Here is a 23889-nt window from a genome sequence, read left to right on the forward strand (position 1 = left end):
TTTTTTCTCTTCTTTATTATTTAAATGATGGTTTAAGCTTGAGCAGCACAACAAAGAAAGCATCTGCATCAGTTGTCTGGAAATTCTGTCACTGAACCCTAATGATTGCAAGGCCATCTGAAGCCAGGAGTCAGAAAAATAGATTAAATGTCACATTTTTAAGGTGGTATGGATTCATTCCCACTGGTTTGTGAAAGCTCATGTGCACAGAGGTGACAGTAGGCACCCTGTCCAATCAAGCTGATCTGTTTAATAACATTGCATTAACAGCAGTTAAAAAAAAAAAAAAAAGAACACATAAGCATGTTGGCAGGTGTGAGACCAAGAGACAGGAGTGAGAAGAGTGAAAGACACTGCTTCTGGATGTCTCCGTAAAACATGTCAGGAAGCACATGAGTGTGTATGTGTGTATTAAATTTCATGTCGTGTTTGGTTGTGTATGTTCATCCAGTCTCCTCTTCCTCAGACACGCTAAGCACCCAGTCAGGACAGTGATTTAAGACCTGAGTCTTGCAAAGACTTGAATGTAAGACACAAGTCTTGGCGGAGGTGGGTTCAGGTTGTTGAGCTACCAGAGCGCTTTGGCCAGTTATTAATTTGATGTGCTACTGTCACCATGGTTGAAAACAATGACACTATAAGAAAGGAAAAGAGCCCACAGTCAAGTGCATTGGACATGGGACATGAATATATCTCACATTTTTACTACACAGTATTTCATTCTTATTGGTGATCCACTGTTCCAACACTTCAGTTAATATTTAGTCTTAATTTTTTCCCCAGAAGAATTCACACTGAACATAAATGGAAGGGGGGTGTTATTAACTAAAACATTAATGACAAAGACACACACTGCACAGTATTTGTACTACACTCTCTAGGGGTTATTAAAGCACTGCACATCTAGTCACACTGGTAAAGCAAACAGGATGGACATTTATAAAGCTCTTTCAGTGAAAAGGCTTTATGGTCATGTTACTGATACCTAGCAACATCATTATCAATGCTAAGTCTGTGTAAGAAAAACAAAACAAATCCAGCAGCAGCAGTAGTAAAAAAAAAAAAAGACAGAAGGCAGAAACAGAAGAGTTATAATGTGCAAGCAGTAACAATAAAATGGCAAAAAAATAAACAAAATTTAAATAAAGCTAACTTAGTAAAATTATTTGAGACATGTTTGAAGACACAATGAGCGATAAACAGACTACACTGAAATGTAAGTGCAATAAGTGTTAAAATGTAATGACATTTGAGATACAACCACAGATAAAGTAAACACAAATTGAAATCATTTCCCTTGCAAAACTGCAACAATTAGTGTCCTCATTTCCCAAATCATTAAAAAGTGTCATTACTAGGAAATGTGATGTAACACAGAAGTAAACACACTTCTGTCCCAATTTTTTGAGTGTGGATAGCGTACAAGGGAACAGAGATGTGTCCGATGTGGACTGACTTTTACTCTCTATGCAGCACTTAATGTGATGCAGCCACAGTGTTTAAGTGACACAGAAAAGAAAAAAAGAAAAAATGCAATGACAACGTTGTGGCCAAACTATTCTTTAAACAGAAATAGAAGAAAACGTGTATGAACAAGTAACAAATACCTAACAGTCTCAGAGATACATAAAATCACACTAGTGAACATGTTTTACATTTCCACCAGGTGTCTCTCTTGTTCTGTGACTCGTATTACAGACAGAAAGACAGCTGGATAAGCAACGGACATCATGTTCCCCAAAATGATCTTTTTAGAACAGATGCTGCTACCAATACACGTCTCATGGCAAATGCTCAGAGTCTAACTCTCATACTGGTTACCTCCTACCTCCTGTTAAAATGTAGTGTAATTGTGACACTGGCATGTAGTTGTTTAATGTCTAGTAATGTACAGGGTAACTTAATACCACATGCCCATATGATAAGCTGGCAAGCACAAAGTGTGCACCGTACCTGTTGAAGTTATGTGAGGATTTCATGTTTTTGGCTGAGATGATGTTCAGAGAGAGCACCGCGTCTGCCGCCGTCTCGTCCACCTCAGCTTTGTTCCTGATCCGACCTGAACACCACCAAAAAACCTCCATTACCCAAACTGTTTATATCAGCAGAAAATTATTTATAGGATACCGAACAGTCTGAAGGACTCACCAACCACCAGCTCCCTGACGTCCTTCCAGTGAAGCTCACTGCCCTTCTCATGGTTCAGCGTCACTGTGATCCTACGCTGGATACCCTGCGGTAAAAAGATGCTTTAACATCATGATCACAACAAACTTAGCATCCAGCACTATATTGCTGGGACCTTAAGACCTTAAGCAGGCATCGTGCATCCATCATGCAATTCAAGAAAGAATGACAATCTAACCTGGTGCAGTAGGTAGGTACCATGGCAGGGCAAGCCTTCAGAATGGTCTACTATTGCTGGAATATACCTAACAAAAACAGAACGGCAACAATCAGCTATCACATGAACAGAGACACAATGTGGATAACTACACATACTGAAACAGCTAAGACAATAAGAATCAGATCAACTCACTCTCCAGTGGGTTCCAGCTCACTGATTTCAAACCAGGCCAGCAGGTCGTACTTGCTCACACACTGACCCAGGTTTGATTTGCTGATGGTGTTCAGCTTGGTGGCTGGCACTGTATAGAGAGATCATATGTCATACGTAAAATTGCAGTGACAGAAAGAGGACAAACTAAACAGGTAAAAATAAAAGCTAACATCAAAAAAGGGTGATCAAATTCCCAACTAGCTTCAAGGTGGTCAAAAATCTTGGAAATCAGGATTAAGGTTTGGTAGCTTCAGCTGACAATATCGTTAACCCTGTGACTGTGTTGCATCACAGTGCAATAAATGGATGAAGGGATATTAGTATGTTTGTTCATTCCAAAACAAGCTCTGATTTAATCTGACACTTTGCACGATCAATAACGTGTAATGCAGTCTCATCAGACCTGGCTGGAGGAGACAGAGCACTCTTCATTTCCTGTGTTGCTCTGACACCGCCATATAATGTAGTAAAGATGAAGCGGTAATGCATACAACACTGAGAGACAGTACAGAGAAAAAACTAGTGTACGCGGGAAGAGTCTACCTCAATGATGTTACTTAGCTAGCAATAACACAAGGCAGATGGTTTTAAGCACTTAGACTGAATTGATCTGCAGTAGAAGCAGACCTACACTATAATGCCCGGGAAGTGCAAAGCAGCTGGAACACTATCTGACACTGGTGGCTATGAAGCACAAGAAAATCCTCAGGAACCAAGATAAGAACCCAGGATTATATATTGTAGGATTACACACAGGATTTAATTCTTATCTCCTTTCAAAGCAGGCCTTACAATTTTGAAAAGCTTTGACACTTCATAGACAATGGTCACCATTCAGTAGTTATCCAAGGGGGCGAGTGGAAAGAGGTGGGGTGTATGAGTCACTGGAATGAGCTGCAGGATCTAGCCCTAATAACCAAACACATTCATCTACTCTACAGATCACTCTGAATTCACAGAACCTAAAAGAACAGTTTGGACAAAAACAACATTTTAACATTTACATACGTTTTACTTTGTCCCGAATGTAGTCAGGTAAGACAGTTTGGTGTCTAAAATTTGCTTCTTTGGTGGTGCAGTAAAGCTGTTATTATTACAATTATTATTATTATTATTAGATATATAGATAGATACTGTACTGATCCCAAGGAAGATTAAAATATTATTATTATCATTAAGTGCTGTCAAGTGGATTCTGACTCCTGGCTGCCATATAGATAGTATTTTTTACAGAATATTTGGGTTGTTTAGGTCTTTAGGCTTATTAATAAATCAATGTTCCTCTAATTGCATCGATCCTTGTTGCTGGCCACACTCTTCCCTTTTTTCCTTAATCTCCTCCAAGCACAACTGTCTTTTGCAAAGACTAGTAAACCCAAGTATAAACATAAGTATTTAATATTTAAGTATTTATAGTAGTAGATTCATATTTATTATATTCATATTTATTCTTTTCTCATTTGTGTAGTAATTAATAAGAGTAACATTGACTAGTTCTAGTTAAAATACTTCTAAATACTTTAAAGCACAACTTAAAAACATAACAGTTGTGTTTTATTCTTTAAGACTTTAAGCAGAAATGTGTCACTCTAGCCAAAACTGTCTATTTGGCTGAAGTTTGTTAATTTAAACACAAATGTGCTAACAGAATAGTTATAAGCTTTTCTTCACTGTTAGCTCGACTGATGTCATAACTCCAGAGTAAAATATAAGTATAATACAATTTATGTAAATGTTATTTTTGCCAAACTTACTGCTTAATTGCAAAGCACAGAGGAGTCGTACACAACGTGTCCTAAGTGACCCTAGCTAGCTCTATAGGGGAAAGACCCTGTACAAACCGTGGTGTTTGGGCACAGTAAGCACAGGTTCATTAGAAACTGGCAAGAAAGGGAAATGGGAGAGCTGGTCAACCCCATTCTCCAGAGTGGCCACGGCCGTGGAGGCCAGTGCATTGGCGTGTTCTGACAGCGTGTCCAGCACCTGGCCGTGCACGTAACCGCTCATCAGATGCCTGATCAGCTCGATCTTACGTGCATGATCTGCCTCGGAGGAAATATCAGGGATGCAGGAAGAGAATAACGGTTAAATGCACATGAGAAATAAAAGAGACAAAAATAATGACGAGCATAAAGGAATAGTGTTATAAAACAGACACTATAACAAAGGACACTTTTGTTTATGATATTAAAATCACTTTCATTGCATACACTTTGTACTTAAAAATATGTAGAAAAAAATATTTTTAAGCATTAAAAATGTATACACCACACATAAATAACATTATTTCTTTGTTACAAATCCACTGTTGTTGCTTACAACTTTAAAGTGTTTACAATTACAATAATTCACTTTTTTCATTAGAAGTGCAGTATAATAAATAACAAAAACAAAAGTGGTTAATTACTCGTTTCCTCTAACTGTATTTTCCTTTTTATCACATACAGTTATACAGTTTTGCAATAAACAAATGGCCACCAGCACATTTGTGCAGTGATAAATCTGGCTGTGCAGATTTATAAAATTGCTGTGCAAATGACGGTTTGTGGCAGGTCGATATACTGCACAGACAGACGACATGTCAAGGCTGCAGCCCCCTTGTTTTATATCTGGTCACAAAAGAAATATGTTTCTTTATAACGCCAGCAGGCTGATATAATCTAGCAGACTATGGCATCTTTCAGATAAATCTGTCAGGCTTGACATGCAGAGAAGCTTGTCAAGAGAAAGCAAAGATCAAAACCTGAGTAAATGTAGATCTGACTGAATGGGACACTTAATGAATGACTCAGAATTAGCTAGATGACTATGGGTGGATTTAAACAATGTTTAAGTGTGTGATTGATTCATAGTTTTAATCATCTGCTTCATTTTAGTTTCATATTAACACTGACAAGAGCCAAAAGTAAGTGTACACTTGACCATGAGCTTTTTAGACATCCCTTGTCACACAGGGTGTCACACAGCCGGAAGTATCAGTGGATTTTGTAATTGCTTGTAATGCACTTGTTAGCAATTAACGTAAAATCACTGAACTCAGTATACAGGAGGGTTGACTAAATACCATATTTTAATTTCAATTTTTTTGAATTAAGCAGATGCTTTTATCTAATGCAACTTGCAATTTTCACTAAACCAAATCCAAGCAATAGAGGGTTAAGTGCCTGGCAACCTGGCTGTAGTGAGACTTGAACCAGTAACCTTCCAATTACTTGTCCTGTATCCTAAACACTGAGCTACCACTGCTCATATGGTGCATTTAAAAAATAAAAAATAAAATATAACATTTAGCTTTATTGTGAGGCTGTGGCTGTACCTGGTTTGGACAGAGGCATGGGTGGAGGGTAGTATTTCCTAGAAGGCTCTGAAGGGCTAAAGAAAAAGAAAAATAGATACATAACATTACTATGTAGTCATTACTAAGCAACCTTAATTATTATTAATGACAAAACGTTTTAGTGATTAAGATAATATAATTAGATGTAGCTATAAAAGCATTTTAATAGCAGCCACAATGGTGCAATGTTCACATTACAGGTCTTATTTTACTGCATTTTTTGTCCAAGTAGTTCATGTTCATGCTTTGTAAAGTCTCTTTGACCAAAAAGCCATTACATTACCTACATTTATGGTATATTAAACACTGATTTCCAGCTGTCTTGTTGCCTTAACCATACATTTGCCATAAATGTACATTTCAACCCCCTAAATTATTTACTGCATGTAGCTTATTTACTGAATGCATTATTGAAAGATTTGCTCATTTGCACATTCATTAGAACTATTTAACCAACATCTATATCATTTCTGAATCACTCCGATTTGTAATTTGTCTGTTGACTTCAAACTTTCCTCCAGGCATATCATCACTGTGCTATTGTTGAAAATCAATAATGTATCAGCTTCTGTTTACACAATTATACAGAAATTGTGCTTGGTCTCATCCCAGTAAATTACAGCATTAATCCAGCTAGAATTAATTAAGTAAAACACAACAGGTGTGTAAAGGAGCTTTCATAGCCAAATATCTGTCATTGATGTAACAGAGTTCTGTTATAAAATGACATGGTTTAAATTACTTGTATGTGCCCACATGCATGATAAACACAAAATTATTTCTGTCTTAAGGTTGGCTGGTTAACAATTAAGTGAGATGTAAACACAAACACAAATTCAAATATGACTATTTTAATTACGATGACATGGTCACGTGTCATACGCAACTATCTGAGCTACTTTAGGATCAAGTACATAAGTTGTACCTAAGTACCTAAATTAAATGAAAGACAATCCTAAACCCCTGAGTGTTGTGTTTACACTTCTGCTGCAAAAATAAAAAACTCGACCAACGTCAACCTTGTTATATAAACATAGACTGTGTGCTATAAATTTATACTGTTCTGTACATTATAAACTGAAGGGTGGTGCAGTACCTGATGGCATCCTGGTCATGGCGGTTCAGCTGGTAGTGCCCGAACACTTCAAACACAATAGGCTTGCTTTTAATATACTCGATAAAGGAATCTGTGACCTCCACAGAAATCTGGACAGATAAATCACATCATATTACACAATTAATGTCAAATGTGTATTTACAATAAGCAACCACATTACCAGTTCTGTACGTAATCACTCACATTCTGTACATGGTAGAAGCCGAGCGGGGAACCTTTGCCCGTGTTCTTTAGTGGCTCTGTGCTGAAAGCTTCATCATGACGATGGAGGAAACTGTTAATAAAAATATTACTGGATTACAGAGTGAAGTGTGTGTGTGTGTGTGTGTGTTTTGCTCGAGAACAGAACACTGTGTCTAAAAAAGGTTTCCATAGAGACAGGCTGACTCACTTGAACTGGCAAAAGATGTCGGCGTACTCCGGCGGGATGCCGGCGGCCTGGAGCACAGTGACACGGAACGTAAAGACACTGCCGACCTCCAGCTGACCAATCACGCCCTCTGATCGTGCCAGTTTAGCATCAACATCATCCAGCTTCAGATCTAAGGAACAAAATACGTGTGTGTGGACAAACTGATACAATCAAGTCATGATTAATAAAAAATACCATGTATTTAATATATTAATTCATTTAAAGTCCACTTAAAGATTATTATAAGAAAGATATGCAAGATTTAAAGTACATCAGAATATTGTCAGCTAAATTAAATTTTAAATAGTACATGTCTTGCCCACTTTATTAGCAACATGTACATTTATTTAATTATCAGCCAGTCACGTGGCAGCTTTGCAATGCATACTTAGGAACTTTAGGTAGGTGTTCACATTACACATCAGAATGTGGGCATGTGATCTAAGTAAACTGGAACATGGCATGTGTGGTTACTACTAATGTCAAAAAATTTTGATTTTTCTTGATTTTTATACACAACAGTCTCTAGAATTTACACACAACGTCTGCAGGTGAAGGTGTCTTGATATGGAGAGAGATCAAATGATAACTAACCGGGTTTAAGGTTCCGGTAACTAAAATAATCACTTCCTGAAATCTATTCCACTAACTTGCTTTAAGAGCTTTAAAAAGCTACCGAGCTAAATCAGTATGCATGTTCTGTGGTTAATGTTAATAATGATTCAGGTCTAATAATATTGAACCTTTTGTTTTGTGTGATCACTGTCTAAATATAACACTCCCAAATAGCAATCTATAGAACCAGACTTGGTCATCCAATCCTGTTTTTAAGTTAAAATTTTTTAAAAACCACTAAACTCCATATTAATTGCAAATAATTGTGGAGACACCCAATAAAGAACAAAATTCAATCAGAATTCACCAAGTGAATGGCTTTACGCATTCAGTGTCACCAGCTGTCCATGTACCCCTTTCTTACCCATGTCATTTATTCTGTTCATCTCCTCCAAGGGTGTTATGATCTCTGAACTTTGACCCTGGCCTTCTACAATACGTAGCTCTTCCATAGACAGGCCAGAACGTGTCAGTGCCATGGAGGAGAAATCAGCCTGGAGGACCAGAAGAGAAGTAAATAGATAAGTACAGAGGATAGAACTGAGCCACTAACCCAACCCCACCAGTGTTGGTACTGGTACTGTACTGGTTTATGAAATATTAATACTGGGCAGGTGGCCAGTTAAACAAACACTTGCCCCAGTTTTGTGCTACCAAATATTCTGTAAACTTGGGGTGAAAATCAAAGAAACAATTACCTTTTCAAAATACTCATCATCAAACGAGATTTTAGCAGTGCCAGACTGACGCACACCAGAGCCATAATCAGGTGCCTCCTCATCAGCTAAAACCAAACAAGATCAAGACATGAGATCAATCAAAACAAACTTAAAACCAGACGCCTTACGCATTTTACAAAGAGTCAATAACATGATGAATCTTAGCCACCATAAACTCTAGAATCTATAAAGTTTTTGACTTTATAAAAAGAAAGTAAAACCAGACATGAATAGATTGTGATGGACTGGTTCTCACCTGCAATGGCCTGGACCCCAACACGCAGGAAACCGCGGACCTCACCCTTCTCTGTCACTACAGCCACACGGTGTACCAAGGGCACAGAGTATAGCAGGTTACTCAAGTACACAAAGGCTCTGCAAAAATAATAATAATTAAAAAAAAAGATTAATGCACAGTGACATGTTTGAGGATTTACTAAAGCAGAGTAGTACATTAGAAAAGTTAGGTCCATTTATCACTTCTAAAGCATTTATGTGTTTATCTAAAGCTTTATTGGAATCTTAGCTTGATGATTTGTGCCTCTTTACTTGTCATCCCTGAAACTGAAATGAAAACACAAAAAAAGGAACGAAAAAAAAAACAACACAATTAACAAATGTTGCCCAAAAAAGTTCCAGTCTGCTGAAGATGATCCAAATAAACTGAACTGCCCGAGAACTGTGTGTGTGCCCACTGGGTGCAGGTCAAATACAATGGTATTTCAGGGCGAAAGTGGCAAGAACTATCAAAACATTGGTGATCTTGGAAATAAACTGTGACCATTGCCCCTATGGTGAACCCCCAAACTCTAACCCAGACACCCCTCCCATCTTTAGCATGTCTTAGCAGACTGAAACCCAGCTCTTTGTACAACCACAAAATCACAATGAAATTAATCCAAGCAAAACAAAATGTTTAACACAGAAAAAATGCAAACAAAACACAACATAGAAACTGAATGGAGATTAATGGTGGTTGTTAATGGTGGTTGTTAATGCGGTCAGTGCTTTGATGGTATGAGGAGACAAAAACTGAGAACAGAGAGAGAGAGGTGAAACATCTGATACGTCTCTACATTTTACTAAAGATCTATCTGAGTGAATTTCCTCTGATCAGAACAGGTTTTAAAAAGCTACACAACCTGGCAATGTGTAGCGAAGTGTCATGTGATAAAAGTCTTTTAAACCATATGAATGCAAAACATTCATGTGATAATACATTACATATTAATATTTTAACTATTGTTCTATAAACATTTGTGTCCAAATACTGTCAAATTAAACACTCTTAACATTTTTAGTATATGCCTTAGAACTGTACACTATATGTCCAAAAATATTTAGACATAACAGCATGAGTCTTTTGGACATCCCATTTCAAAACCATGAGCATTCATTTGGCCATTCTTTGCAAACTCCACTTTTCTGGAAAGGCTTTTCACAGGATTTTGGAGTGTCTGTGAAAAATTGTGCACAATTACTTAAAAATGTGATCAGGCACTGGTGTTAGACCTAAAGGCCTGGCTTGCAATCAACTTTTAAATTGATCTCAAAGATGTACAGTGGCTCTGTACAGGCTGCAGGATTAACCAGTCAAATTAGTCAACCATGGTTTTATATTGAGAAAACTTTGTTGTATATAGTTGGTTTTACATGGCTTAATCAACTTACTGAAAAAGGAGGTGTGTATAACCCTGGCTTATAGCCTTAAACACAGACACGAGTGGAATAGGAATATCTAAATTCAATGAGTCTAAATTCGCTACCAATTTTCACAAGGTTCAATTTCCATCACTATCCTAAGCTAAGTAAGCCAGCTTAGCAGGTTTTGTTTTACCTCCAGCAGGTCATTTTCCAGAAAAAGTTCATTTCCAGAAAAGCATTTATTAAAAACAGCCTACAGAATGCACTTCCTATTACAATAAGCATTTATATGTAGATGTAAAGCAGCTCTCTCTCTCTCTCTCTCTCTCTCTCTCTTTCCATCTCATCGTCTCTCCCCCAGCACCAACCTGCCCACGAGAGTAAACCAAGGTGAGCGGTCGTAGAAAGGGTCGTGGCCATCACTGAAGATATCTGAACCCTCTTCTGTTCCCGCATCTGAGCTGGTGTCATCCACAAAGGCCTCGTCATCCATGAAGTCTTCCATCTCGCTTTGCCTTTCGTCAGCCAGCTCAGTGATGTCCGAGTCAGCCGTAGAGAACGTGGGCGAGGGCGTGCGGTCAGCCAGGTGCTCGTTCACGCAGCCATGGAAGCTAAATACAGCGCAAGTTGGTTTACAGTAAATGCACTAATGATAAAGGTTAGGCAAATGCATTGCATTTTATTTTAGTGGTATGACACGATGGGTACGCCACATTAATACTAAAAATAAAAACATTTTAAGCAAAATACAAGCTGAAGCCAAAAAAATAAATACAAATTATTATAATAATTGGGACAATAAGTAATTTTGAAACAAGGAAAAAAATGTTACAAAATGGAAAACATTGCAATTAATGATAAATGACAAATGAACAACAGATGATTGTGATGAAATAACCTCACAAGCACAGACAAAGTAAAAAAAAAAAAAGATGATAATAATAAAGAAGTGAGTTAATATGTTTCGCACATACCAGTAAAAGAAACTATACACAAAGCTGAACATTAATAAATGACACACTGAATGAGGGGAACAACTTGAGGCCCAACCAGTATGAACATGAGTTATGGTAATTATGTATGCAGGGTCTCAGAAGTGTCATTTAAATGAAAACAATGATATGAATGATTCATGAGAAGAAAAACAATCCAACAAAACATTCCTACAGAGTATTGTACCTCAAACAATACATACAAATGACTCTTTAAACATCTCACTCAATACATACCGTGTTTTAACACTAGCACATTTGTTCTGGTCCCAAGTTTGGTACATGTAAGCATGTATGTATGTAGTTTTCGAGCTAATGGAGGGCTGGAAAATTAGACTATTGTGACACATGTTCACTGACACATTATAACTTTTTTGCAGGGTAAGGTACACATAGTAGACAAACAGAATGGGTGAGATACAGAATCTACCAGTATTCTAATAACTCTAAAAAACTACATTATGACTGGCTAGCAGGTTTATTGTATGTGGTCACACTAGAATACTGCCTGGCTGGGTGGTTGTAAAGAGAAATAGTCTACAGCTGTGCCTGCATTTGCAATTTAGCTGCAATATTTAGATGATGGGTAACATTCAGTTTAATACTTAGTTTGTTTTGCCAGCTTTATATCAGTAAACTATAATTGATTTCCTCTATGCAGGATGTTTACAGGCTCACTGTGACACTGATCAGGATTAACCAGTTACTGAAGATAAATTCTGCAATCTAACCACAACTCAGATTTAGAGCTCTTTAGCCCTAATCTCAGCTGTGCTATCGACCTCTGCTGGCTGGTCAAGTCGCCTTACACAGGGAGTTTTGTTTGTTTTGTTTATTAGGATTTTAACGTCATGTTTCACACTTTGGTTACATTCATGACAGGAACAGCAGTTATTCATTACACAAGGTTATATCGAACACAGTCATGGACAATTTTGTATCTCCAATTCACCTCACTTGCATGTCTTTGGACTGTGGGAGGAAACCGGAGCTCCCGGAGTAAACCCACGCAGACACGGGGAGAACATGCAAACTCTACACAGAAAGGGCCCGGACCACCCCACCTGGGGTTCGAACCCAGGACCTTCTTGCTGTGAGGCAACAGTGCTACCCACTTAGCCACCGTGCCGCCCACACAGGGAGTGGATATTCCCAAAATAGCATAACATGGCTCTTCAATACAGCTGTCTACACAAAACTGTAGCTCTGCCAGGTGAAAAGGTCGGCGGCTGCACATGTGACGGAGGGGGCACAATATTCTGGGGTTTTCCTTAGTTGGGGTTGGGGATGGCGCAAGCGGTGAAGGAATTACAAACAGGGAATTGAAAACGACGAAGCTGGATGATAAAAAAAAAAAACTGGTGTGTCACAAAGACCATGATAGCCTGGAATACCAGCTCTACCTAATATTTTAAGGATTACTTTACCTCCCAACAAGCTTGAACCAGTGAAATCGATCATAGAAGGGGTCACTGCCAGTCAGGGGCCCCTCCCCGTCCTCCTGATTGGTGGAGGCCATTTCTCCTGCACGGTCATACATCTCCCGCATCTGCTCCAGCCTCTGCCTATAAGGGCAGAGAAATATCATCCATCAGAAGTTGCCTTCAAAAGCTGTTTTTGCATTTTATACAAGAAAAGACCTCATTCTTGCACAATTCAAACAGAACATTACAAAAGCACTAAATAATCCTGATTGTGGTTTAGTGGAGCAGTTCTGCTAAAACAGAGCCAGCATGGATTAAAAATGTGAAGCTGCTGTTTTTGAAAGCCTGCAAAACACCAAGCCAAAACTCCCGAAGGAAAAGTTATTCATCAGCACTCGGCTGTCTGGCTGAAGGCCCAATGCTTACTTGAGCTTCTCTAGAGACCAGTAGTGAGTGGCTCCATTCTTCAGATCCTGCACCTCCACAGCCACCACGGTACGAGGGAAAGGACTGGCATCTCGCTCTTTCTCCGGCTCGAAAGGCAGTAGCTCCGGGGGAAGTGGGGAGTACAATGTATCAGTCAACAGTACAAACTGGAACTGGACCTTAAAAGACAAAAAGAGGCCTAGAATGAAAGTGGGAAATAAGAAAACTGAAACCAAACCCCATTACATCTGATTTTAATGCATCCTCTATCTGGGTTGGAATTTCACTTGCTGTTCCCTTTCTCACTCAAAATTGCTGAGAAATCAACTGACATAAATCATGTTTTTACATATCTGTAAAAGTATTGTAATGTGTATAAAGCTCATGGGCAAAATCATCAAGCTATATTACTTAAAGCACAGGTGTGCAGTGGTCTATTACACACTATCGGCCGGCCAGGTGTCTATACAGACATGATCGGCTGTGTGAGGAGATGGACAGACCCCGCTATGGATCAGCGTGAAGGATAAAACAATAGATGAACATTAAATGATAATGATAATCTAGGGCAGATGAAATGCCAGTACTTGTCATATATACATGTAAACAGTAGACTAATATGAAATAATTAGTTCTGTATATCCCAGCCTGTTGGAAGCTGAGGTCAGAGCACAGGATCAGTCATTATATGGCACCCCTAGAGCCGAGAAGGTTAAGGGTTGCTTAAAGACCCAACAGTGGCTGCATAGCAAGCTGGGATTTAAATCCACAACCATCCAGTTGGCAATCCACAGTTCTACCCACTAGGCTACCACTGTAATGAAATGTCAATTATGTCTAAATGGATTATTTTAAAGAATGATAAAACAAATGGTATTCTAAATACTCCCTAAAGTCAAAGACACTTCAATTACTTTTTAACCCTGAGTAAACCTCTGTCTGTAACACATTGGGTAATTTTTGACCTGTAGTTTTGACTACTGCAACAGATTTTAAATTTTGGTATTTAGGCAGGCATGAGCCCCAGTGTACAGTATATCTATAACTACAAACATTTGAACTCCATGATAAGGGTCCTTCAAGGCTATGCATCATGGTAGGAAAAAGAAAGTACATACATAAAATGAAGGGGGGAACCAAATAGAGATGAGGGGCTTTTGAAAATGACAGAGTCTGCTCTTTTTCGCCTGCAGTTAAAATCCTCCCGCAGCAACCTGACACTTTGGGTAATCGGAGAGTAAATCAGCACAGACGTAGCGGTGGAGAGGTCAAACACAGCCCAACCGCCTGCTTTCTTAATGCTCTAAGCCAAACACTTGGATTTATAACCCAGTCCATATGCCGACCCACATCGCTCAGTATATCAGAGCCCTGAAACAACAGCTTCAGCTCTGCCACAGCGCTTGTTTCCTCTGCTAAAAGCTGTGAATGAAATACTGATGAGGCACCGACATTACCCCTGCAGTGCCCTCTAAACATTTACATCAGGTGGATTAGAACATCAGGTAAAAAGAGACACAATTAAATGTGCCCAAACAGTGCCTGAATGTGGTAAAATCCTCCATAAATGCAGTCCTTACCTTCTTCTTGAGCTCCACACTGATGGCATTTGCCTCTTTCAGGTACACTGCATTGCCCCACAGCTGGTCTCGTAATGAGGTGAACTGGTGGTACCTCCACTTCCTAAAGGCCCACTGAGCAAGTTCATATTCATGTTGTGTCCATGGTACTGCAGGGCCACAAAAAGACAGTATTTCGGCTTAATTATCTCTTATAAATATCGATATCACATATATAAACATCAAGATCACATTTATTAAAAGGATTTTCACTATTTTAGCATGTGACTTAATATTAAGCCTTTTTCCATCATTTACACCCAACTCAAACCGGATTCTCTGCAGTGGTGGGTTAGCACATTGGACTATTTCTAATAAGCACTGTAAATTTCAGTGTACTCATAGCTGTTTTGCTTAAATACAATAGCTGACAGAGCTCCTAATAACAAGCTCTTAATAATTTTTGTAAGCTATCAGTGGGTTCCTTGACATAGTATTTACCTTCATCTTCCTCCTCTTCCTCCTCCTCTTCCTCATCAGGAGTTTCTGGCATCAGCGGGCGGGTATCCACTTGTTTCTGGAGTTCCCGAAGCTTGGTCTCATACACCTGGTGGACAAAATGTGATGAGAAAGAAAACACACAGAGAATGCTGTCAACACAGACCAGTGCCCCCCAAGGTCACCCACCCGAGCTGAATATTCTCAGGTATGTTTGCACCACATAATCAAATACAAGAGCTGGTCAACAGGAACCAATAGAATTTGGTATTCTAGGCATTTTCATCTGGATGGGCAGCTGGAACTACACAGTAATGACAGAATGGTTTCGGTCAATGCTACTGTTTAGCATCACAAAAGTACTACTAGATAGAATATTATTGTGTATAAGCTGCAACAGCAAGTTACTGTATACAACTTTTCTCTGGATTTCTCCAATTTAATTACTGTCATTCTTGTCAAATAGTGCTTTGGATACCTGTCATTATTTGTTCAAAAATTCTCAACATTTGCTAGTCTCACTTTGATGAATACAGAAGACAGGAATGCCATCCCCACCACCCTAATGGCAAGATCAATTGTGGCATTGTGGCAAACTACCTGTAAACAACACATAGTGCAGATAATCTGCCATAAAATACTACGAGGTACAGTGGGTACCAATCCTGAGCTATAAATCAGGAACCTTTGGTGCTGAACTGATAACTAATCCATTTATCATTATGAATGCTACAGTACAATGGGGAAATTGTTGTAGAATCTATTACATTTACCATGGTCATATCTTAAATTAATGTGTAACCCCAAACCCTGTAAAATAAAATGATCCAGCCCAATAAACTATGGTAAAATTATAGATGTTATTTTAAATGAGTTTCTATCAAACAGTATTAGGATATTCCTTCTAATTTTGGAATTCATGAGTTTCAGCCATAACAATTTCTAACAGGTGTCCATTATATAAAGAAAATTACTTGCTTCCAACTGTAAAGCAACAGTTATAGCAATAGGGAAGTCAACTGGTTGATCTGAAACTGGCTGATCAAACTGAACTAAAACTCTGCTTGTACCCCAGAACTCCGAATAAATACATGAAATCAAAATGTAAATACAACAGATGTTTCCTAAGAACTTAACATTTCTATCTAATAATCAATCATTTTATTTGTACATGCTAATTGGGTGGATTCATTGTGTAGTAAGCAAAATATGAAATGGTCAGATCAAATAAATAGCTAAGCAGTCCTTGACACACTCTGTTGTTATACTGGCTGCATTTATAAAGATAAAATCATTAGAAATCAGTGACGTGTGTTTGTTGCAGTTGTGTACGTGAGTGGAGATATCAAGCTCATACTAAACCAAGTATTAGTAAACCACACTGGTGGTGTATTATTTTGTCATACAGCGTATGGCCAAAAGTATGTGAACACCAAACCATTAGCTTGTTGGACATCCTATTCCAAAACCATGGGAATTCTGGGTGTGGCTGAAATAATTTAATTAAATAGAATGCTATACCTCTGGCCATATAGTGAATGCATATTAAATGTAATAGTGAGCTGTATAATATGCATCCAGATACTGTTTAATTTGGTAGAACATGAAAATGCTCAATGCAAATACTATTTACATTTTGGTCTGTAGATTTGGTGTATAGGAAAAAAAAGTCTTATTCTCATTTGAATGACTGTAGCCTTGTATCCTAATGGCTGACACAATTACAATACTTTATATTCTATCAATAGGTTTAAAGTTGTCCAAAATGCCCATCAATGCAACTTATATTGGAATGAAATTCTCATAATCAATCAAACTGACACTGAACTCATCTTTATTTGCCATTGTTTAACATTCAACTTCGACAACAATAACACGCCGATTCTGAACAAACCAGCAAAAGCATGTAAACAAAGTTGCACAAAATGCTGATTTAAACGTAAAAAAAAAATGCAACACAACATGTAACAGCCGTTTGGAGGCACTTAATACCATCACTGCATATAAACAAACACAGGTCAGACTTCTGACTGCTCATTATTAAAAAGGACAACATATACTGTCCATTTCATCTTGTATATTGTCCTCAGTGCCATTTTCTAATAGCTGGTGGAACCATCAGCACCATACATGCCGTAAATAACATTCCTTACTGTAGTGAAGAGCCACTGATAGTCACTTAACCTGCAAAAACAATGTCCTAACTGTGAGTGACTCCCCACTGTAACAGAATTGAAACAGGTTTGTGCTACACTAAAAGGCAGATACAGAAGAGCACAGTAACAGGGTTTGCTCTTCTTTTTTCTGGAGTTTAGCGGTAGTGCATAGGTGAATACTCAGCTTGTATATTGCTATAGGTAATACAGGCACAGACATAAGGCATTTATTTTAACCATTAAAGCTCTAAAGTGAATACAGAGTGAGCTAATGCGGTAAATATCTGATCAGCAATACAGACTGTGGGTTTGTTACCAACAATGAGAAAGTTGCTCCTAGTGGCATTACCAAAAATATTTCATACAAATTAGGGTAAAACAGCAAGGCTTCCAAAAAATTATCTGTAAAATCTGATTTGTCTTCATAGCTTCTAAAAGATCTGCACAGACTCATTCACTATTGCTCGTTTTACCTCTGAAGTTTAAAATGAGCCCCAGGAAACCATGGCAACGGCCCAGACAGCCCTGCTTGCATTGTCTGGGGTTAAAGCGACCACATTCAGACCCACCAGAAAGCGAGTGCTATTCTGATCATGCACTTTACGACTGGGGTTGAACAAAGCCCTCGGACGAGAACTCTCATGTGAAACAGGATTGTATTTCTATGCACAAAATGGCAGATCATTCTAGGACACTGAATCCAACACTGTGGGAATAGAACGCCTCTCACAAACCACAGCCCCCCCGGATTGAGGCGCACAGTGACGTAGGAAGTCCAGAGAAACAATGGGAGCAAAGCACACAGCGATGCAGAAAAATTTCCTGTGCAGCACTTTTTTGCATGAAAAAAGAGACTTTAGCAATAGCAAGGCAATAAGTGTTACTGTATTTAAAGCCAAAATGATATAGGCGACACTACACGCACATTTCTATGTGATTAAAAATTTAACTGATCAGTACAATGAGTTTTCATTATAGCTAATAGATCTTGAGGGCATATTGATGAGGCACTTCAATTCGTCTTAAAAAAAAAAAATCACTTCATAAGGCTGTCAGGTAACACCAGAGCCGATTAAATCTACAGTCCATATAAATGAACAAATCTATAGTGAATTTCTGATGGACATTAGCTGCATTTCTTAGTTGTTTTTCCAGCATTCACTGAACATATTAGTTGCATATTTTGTATCACAGATGAGTCAAACACAGAAGTGCGGCTTTAGCTTGAAATTCAAGTAATAACACTGTTTCTGCACCCCAGTACATTTTCGATATAAAGGTAACAAAAATTCAGTCGTTTTACATAAAGTAAACATTAATATAATGAAATTGCATAGTCTTTCCATCTGTGTTTGTGTGTGGTTAGAATTAAACTGACTAAATATAGAGGTGGCACTGTGTGATTAGCACTAAGCTATGATATTAAAAGCCTGTGGCACCAACCAAGCTAATAAAAATACCAGGTGTTAATCCCTTCACTATTATCTCCATTCATCTTTAATGGTTCTGTGACATACACACAGAGACCAGTGTAACAATGTTCCAGTTAAGAGTTCAACGATTAGTTTGTAATATGAAATTATTGGCTTGTTATAGCCTCTTATTAGAAAAGTGCTGATGATCAGTTTTGGGCATTGGAGGACACTAATTCCTGTAGAAGGCTATTTGCTGAGGTTATGTCAACATCACAGTGTTTCTCATGAACTCTCTCCAGCAAAACTTAACGACAGACTGGAGACACTCCTAGTGCTGTTTGGGTATTTAGTATGAATCACAGAGCCTGTATACAAATGAAAAAATGGCAGGTTAAGAAGGCCTGTGGCTGCTGGGGATGACTGGTTTAGCTTGTGGCGTCAACAGGCAATCAATAAGACAGTGACAAACACTCAAGGTCAAACCACGCCTTTGGATTAAGACATACAGACACTAGCCTACAGTGATTAGGTTTCCATGCTGAATCTCATTGTCTAAATCCAGACTTGTTTTTTTGACACGTCCATAAATATCTCAAATTTGCTTTTATTATCCCAATTTGGATGATACCTATGTTTTTTGCATCACAGAAATCATCAGACTAGATTACACCATGTATCATAATACAATATGTATCGTTACAACTCTTATTGGTTAAACAACGACTGTGGGCTCAAATAGTGGTTATTCAAAGAATTAAAAATAAGTTGTGAAAACCAGCAGACCTTAAGCAGATGATAAAATCCTCTTAAGCTAAACCCCAAAACTACTTTGGAAACAGTTTTAGGGATTAATAAAATGAGCACAATTTAAATACCAAGTGAACTGTAACATAATTTTCAGGGAGCGATACCTCACACAAGAACTAGTTCTCGACACACAGTTTGACAAAGCAGTATAATACTAACGGTACTAAAACTACCCTACATGGCTTTGCACACTTCATTCCAAAAGGGGACAAAATACACTTTTGTCGGCCAAAGAGCTGTAATTTGTAACACCAAACAAACAAATACTTCTCGACTGCAAAAAAGCCATATGACATTTGGCCATATGATTCAATGAGTACAAGCTGTCCAATGCTGTAGGCTTTCTGTGTAAGTCTGTAGTGTGATGCTGGCAGGGCTATACGTTCCAGAGCATAAAAGGAAGATTCATTTCCATTTACACTGTGGTTTCCTGGCCAGCCTTCAAATTAGGGGCAGACAACTGTCTGCGCATGCGGGGTGGTGTCTGAAAGGTGTTATTGTGGCTAGGCTGATGGTGGTGGAAGTACTGCTGGTGGGGTCTGTAGCTGCCATCGGTATTGTAGTTCCAGGACTGCTGGAACTGCTGATGATGAGGATGAAGGTAAGGAGAGGGCTGGGTTTGATTTTGGTTGTAGCGTGGCTGGAAAACTTGTTGTTGTGGCTGTTGGTGCTTTCTGTCCCTGGAGTGCAGAGACTCCATTGAGCCAGATGCCCGCTGGCTACTGTTAAAGGAATTGCTACGGCTTCTCTCATGAGGATGTTGATTCCTGTGGCCATGATTATGTCTGTGGCTTAGGCCTTGCTCAAGATCTTTGTTTCTGTGTTGCCCTAATGTGTTGGGAAGAGGAGGGCAATCATGGGTGGAAGGGTGTTTTTGGTCAACCTCTGGTTCAGTCGTGTCCTCCTCCTGCACAGGCTCTTTGGGAACCTTTAGTTCAATCACTTGCTCATCAGTGATGATTATGTGTGTGCCAGGACTCCAAGAGTTGCGATGGTTTGGGTTGCTCCTGAAAGGAAAGCGAAGCTTACGGTCTTCTGGTGGAATGAAGCGATGTGGGCCTCTCTGTCTGCGGAGCTGATTGGAGATCTCCTGCTGTTGGAGGTTCTTCAACCTTGTCTGCTCTTTTTGCATCCAGCGCATGTGACCATGTCTGAATGAAGGATCATCATCCATTTGTTTTGATACTTGATCATCACCTTGCTTACTTTCAGGCTTGTCCTCAGGTAGAGGCTTGCTTTCACTGGCGCTGCGAGCCCTTCCAGTTCCACGGATATCAGTCTTGTCCTGGCTTTCAGCAGAGATCAAAGGCAGGACCTTTTCCATCTTTACCATCTTGTTTCTGAGGGTTCGGATTTCTTCATCTTTCATATTGTTCTGCTTCTTTACCTCTTGCAAGATATCTTCCAGCTTATCAATGTGCACCTTTAAGTCATCCATGTCTGTCACACCTCGCCCGGTAGAGATGATGTCCTCGATTCGCTCATCTCCAACCCCCACTGTGTCCCAGACATCCCGAGCGACGGCTCGCCAGGAGTCTCGCTCATTAGGATCTTTTTTGTTGTAAGTTGCGCACAGTTCCTTCATCTTCACAATGGCCAGGGCTTCAATCTCCTGGCGACTTTGGCGGAAATCATTGAGAGCAACTTCGTAGCAGATCTCCTTGACTGCCTGTATCTTTAAATCAGAGATGGTGACCCACTTGGAATCTTTGGTAAGGCGTCGGCGCTGAGGGATCTGGTACATTTTGATAGGCTCTCTTCTTTTGCCACTGCTGGGTAAGCCACACTTTTTGACTATGGTTTGGAGTTTACTGGGGGGCAGCTTCTCCCGCAGGGAGGTGATGAGTCTCCAGCTTTCCTCACATGATCTTTTATCAGAATCATCTCCACTATCCGAATCGCCGTCCTTTAAGAACAAAACAGGAAAAAAACGGAAAATGTGCGGAACAAATGGAAAATTAAAATGAGAAACTCAAGTAAAGGAAATGATTTTTTTTTTAAAGAATGGACACGAGTAGTGATATGCAAAGTGGGAACTTCCAGAACTTACAAAGAGGTCTTAATATTTAAGTCATTAGTATACACTAATACAATGTTTATAAACAGAATTAGCTAAATCTAAATTGTTCCATCCCAGCAACTTTAAACATCTAATATTTTGAATGAAGTAAATACTAATGTGTTGTAATGTGTTTTAAGGTTTTATTGATTTATATAGGCGAAATAATGTAAATTAAATTAATATGTAAGCAACTTTAATAATCAAGTGCATTTCATTGTATCTAGACATATATATCCATACTTTTACATTCAGTACATAACTATGGGAAATTTACATGTGACATTTGGCTATAATTGTTACTGTGTTGTCATGTCAAATTTTTGATATTAAGTGTTAAGAGTGCAAAAATCCTTTCTAACATTTCATTACACAATAGAACTAATATAACAATATTAATAATAATAATAATAATCTAGGGCTGGGGTCAGAGTGCAGGGCCAGCCATTGTAAGATGCCCATGGAGCTGAGAGCGTTAAGGACAAGTGTTAAACTTAATTAAGACCCCTTACTTAAAATTAGGGTCAGAATTAGTGTTTTTACAGGACAAAAAGTTCCCAAATTACATATTCATATTAAAATCAATCATGATATGATTAAAATGCCAACAAAAAGGGACAAGTGTTGCTCTGCTTGATTGTTTTATCCGTTCATTAGATTCCTCTTCATTCTGTGCATTTAAAAACTGCACCAGGAACATGGAGCAGAGGCATGCAGAAAAGCCAGTGAAGTTTTACGAAGCATTCCCCCCATTTGAAGTCCTTGATGAAGGTTTTGGGGTTGATATAGCTCTAGCAGTGTGTTAGAAGACTCTTGCGTGTTTATTACAGGTCAGTACAGAGAGGGAAAAAAGAAGAAAAACAGACTGGAAGGAAGTTAAAAGCAACGATTTCATCCACTACAGTTAAGAAGTTAGTTCAAAGAAATGCAGTTTCTCATTTTCTTCTAGTATGCAGGGTGCAGTGCGAATCTAAGCCAGATAGCGTAGGCGCTGAAGGAGGACAGTGAATGTGTAATTGCGATTGGGATCTGTGGGTTGCGTGTCATGTTGTGATGCAGTGACAGTTTCGATATGATCACCAGAGCATTGGAGAGCTTGTCTTCATTGATTAAGACCTCGGCACAGATAACTACGTTCAAGCATGCTCTTTGCGTAGAACTCAGTAGGGTGCAGATGTCAATGAGAAACCACATTGTCACTAGCCTTCATCAACTACAGCAGAAATCTGGGGTTATTATTACACAATGCATTGAAGATATCAGCAACTGCATTGAAGAGCCAGTGAAACAAAACAGAAATCTACGCAAGCAAATCAAAAGCCAACTTAAATGTTGACCAGCGTGACAACACTGAAGCAATAAATACCACAAGGCTCAGTGCATACTTTATTAATAAAACAGCACTGTTAAGAAAACATGCTACTAAAGCAGACCATGCAATAGCAGCAACATAATTATAGTTTTTTTTTATTTTATTTTTAAAGCTGCGGTCACACTTAGGAAACAGCAGGTAAAAACACCTCAAGATGGATTGGCAATAATTAGAAGTGCAAATTTTCCTTATTTGCTAACCTGTCAGTTGCATGTGAGCTAGCTTCACAGCCTTTTGACTGACCCCAAACCATAATACATTTTCTCACAAAAAATTTATAAAGAGAAAAAAAATTGCACATTTACACTGAGCATTTCATACCAGAATTCACTTACATTTTTTGGGCATGTCATTTTACACATTCAAAACACTGGGCAGGGGGGTGGGCCAAAAGTGATGAAACGGCCCCTCAAAGATCAACACAGCAAAGCAGCTTTACTATAATGTATGAAGTATAAATTTGTACCTTACAAATCTTACAATGTTTTCTGATGTTTTCTGATGTTTTTACGTGGAATATGGGCAACAGGAAAGCACAGATCACACAAATATCAAAAAATGTTTGCCTGCAAAACTACACTACACAAACAGTTTAACTGCAGCTAAAAGCAGTGGTGACACCAGGTTTGTCTTGATATTTTTTTTCTTGAAGCAAATTTACATGTGGTGGCTACAAGGAGCGCTGTTTTTATTTTTTTTATTTTTTTATAAAACCCCTAGTTACTATTTTGTCTGCCATTTGCTTACACTTACAGGGCAGTGGAGTTTCCAAAGTAA

The 23889-nt window shown here is 38.7% G+C and overlaps 1 protein-coding gene across 6 annotated transcripts in view; it reads right to left on the reverse strand.

Moving 5' to 3' along the window:
• The window catches only part of kif1b (kinesin family member 1B), a 77099-nt gene that overhangs the window by 8477 nt on the left and 44733 nt on the right, over positions 1-23889 (reverse strand). For 3 of the 6 annotated variants that reach the window (XM_063015229.1, XM_063015227.1, XM_063015228.1), the window contains 16 exons: positions 15307-15412; positions 14827-14975; positions 13247-13425; positions 12824-12961; positions 10773-11015; positions 9017-9135; positions 8740-8825; positions 8406-8535; positions 7406-7556; positions 7198-7288; positions 6994-7103; positions 5877-5932; positions 2540-2648; positions 2366-2432; positions 2149-2233; positions 1954-2059 (listed from right to left, as the gene is read on the reverse strand). In XM_063015229.1, coding sequence (XP_062871299.1) covers positions 1954-2059; positions 2149-2233; positions 2366-2432; positions 2540-2648; positions 5877-5932; positions 6994-7103; positions 7198-7288; positions 7406-7556; positions 8406-8535; positions 8740-8825; positions 9017-9135; positions 10773-11015; positions 12824-12961; positions 13247-13425; positions 14827-14975; positions 15307-15412 — 1925 coding nt within the window. Of the gene's footprint in view, positions 1-1953; positions 2060-2148; positions 2234-2365; positions 2433-2539; positions 2649-5876; positions 5933-6993; positions 7104-7197; positions 7289-7405; positions 7557-8405; positions 8536-8739; positions 8826-9016; positions 9136-10772; positions 11016-12823; positions 12962-13246; positions 13426-14826; positions 14976-15306; positions 15413-19780; positions 21588-23889 lie in introns of those variants that run through there. The other 3 variants (XM_063015231.1, XM_063015232.1, XM_063015230.1) reach the window with 2 other exon arrangements.

This window comes from Trichomycterus rosablanca, chromosome 19, assembly GCF_030014385.1.
Source record: "Trichomycterus rosablanca isolate fTriRos1 chromosome 19, fTriRos1.hap1, whole genome shotgun sequence".
NCBI classification, from domain to species: domain Eukaryota; kingdom Metazoa; phylum Chordata; class Actinopteri; order Siluriformes; family Trichomycteridae; genus Trichomycterus; species Trichomycterus rosablanca.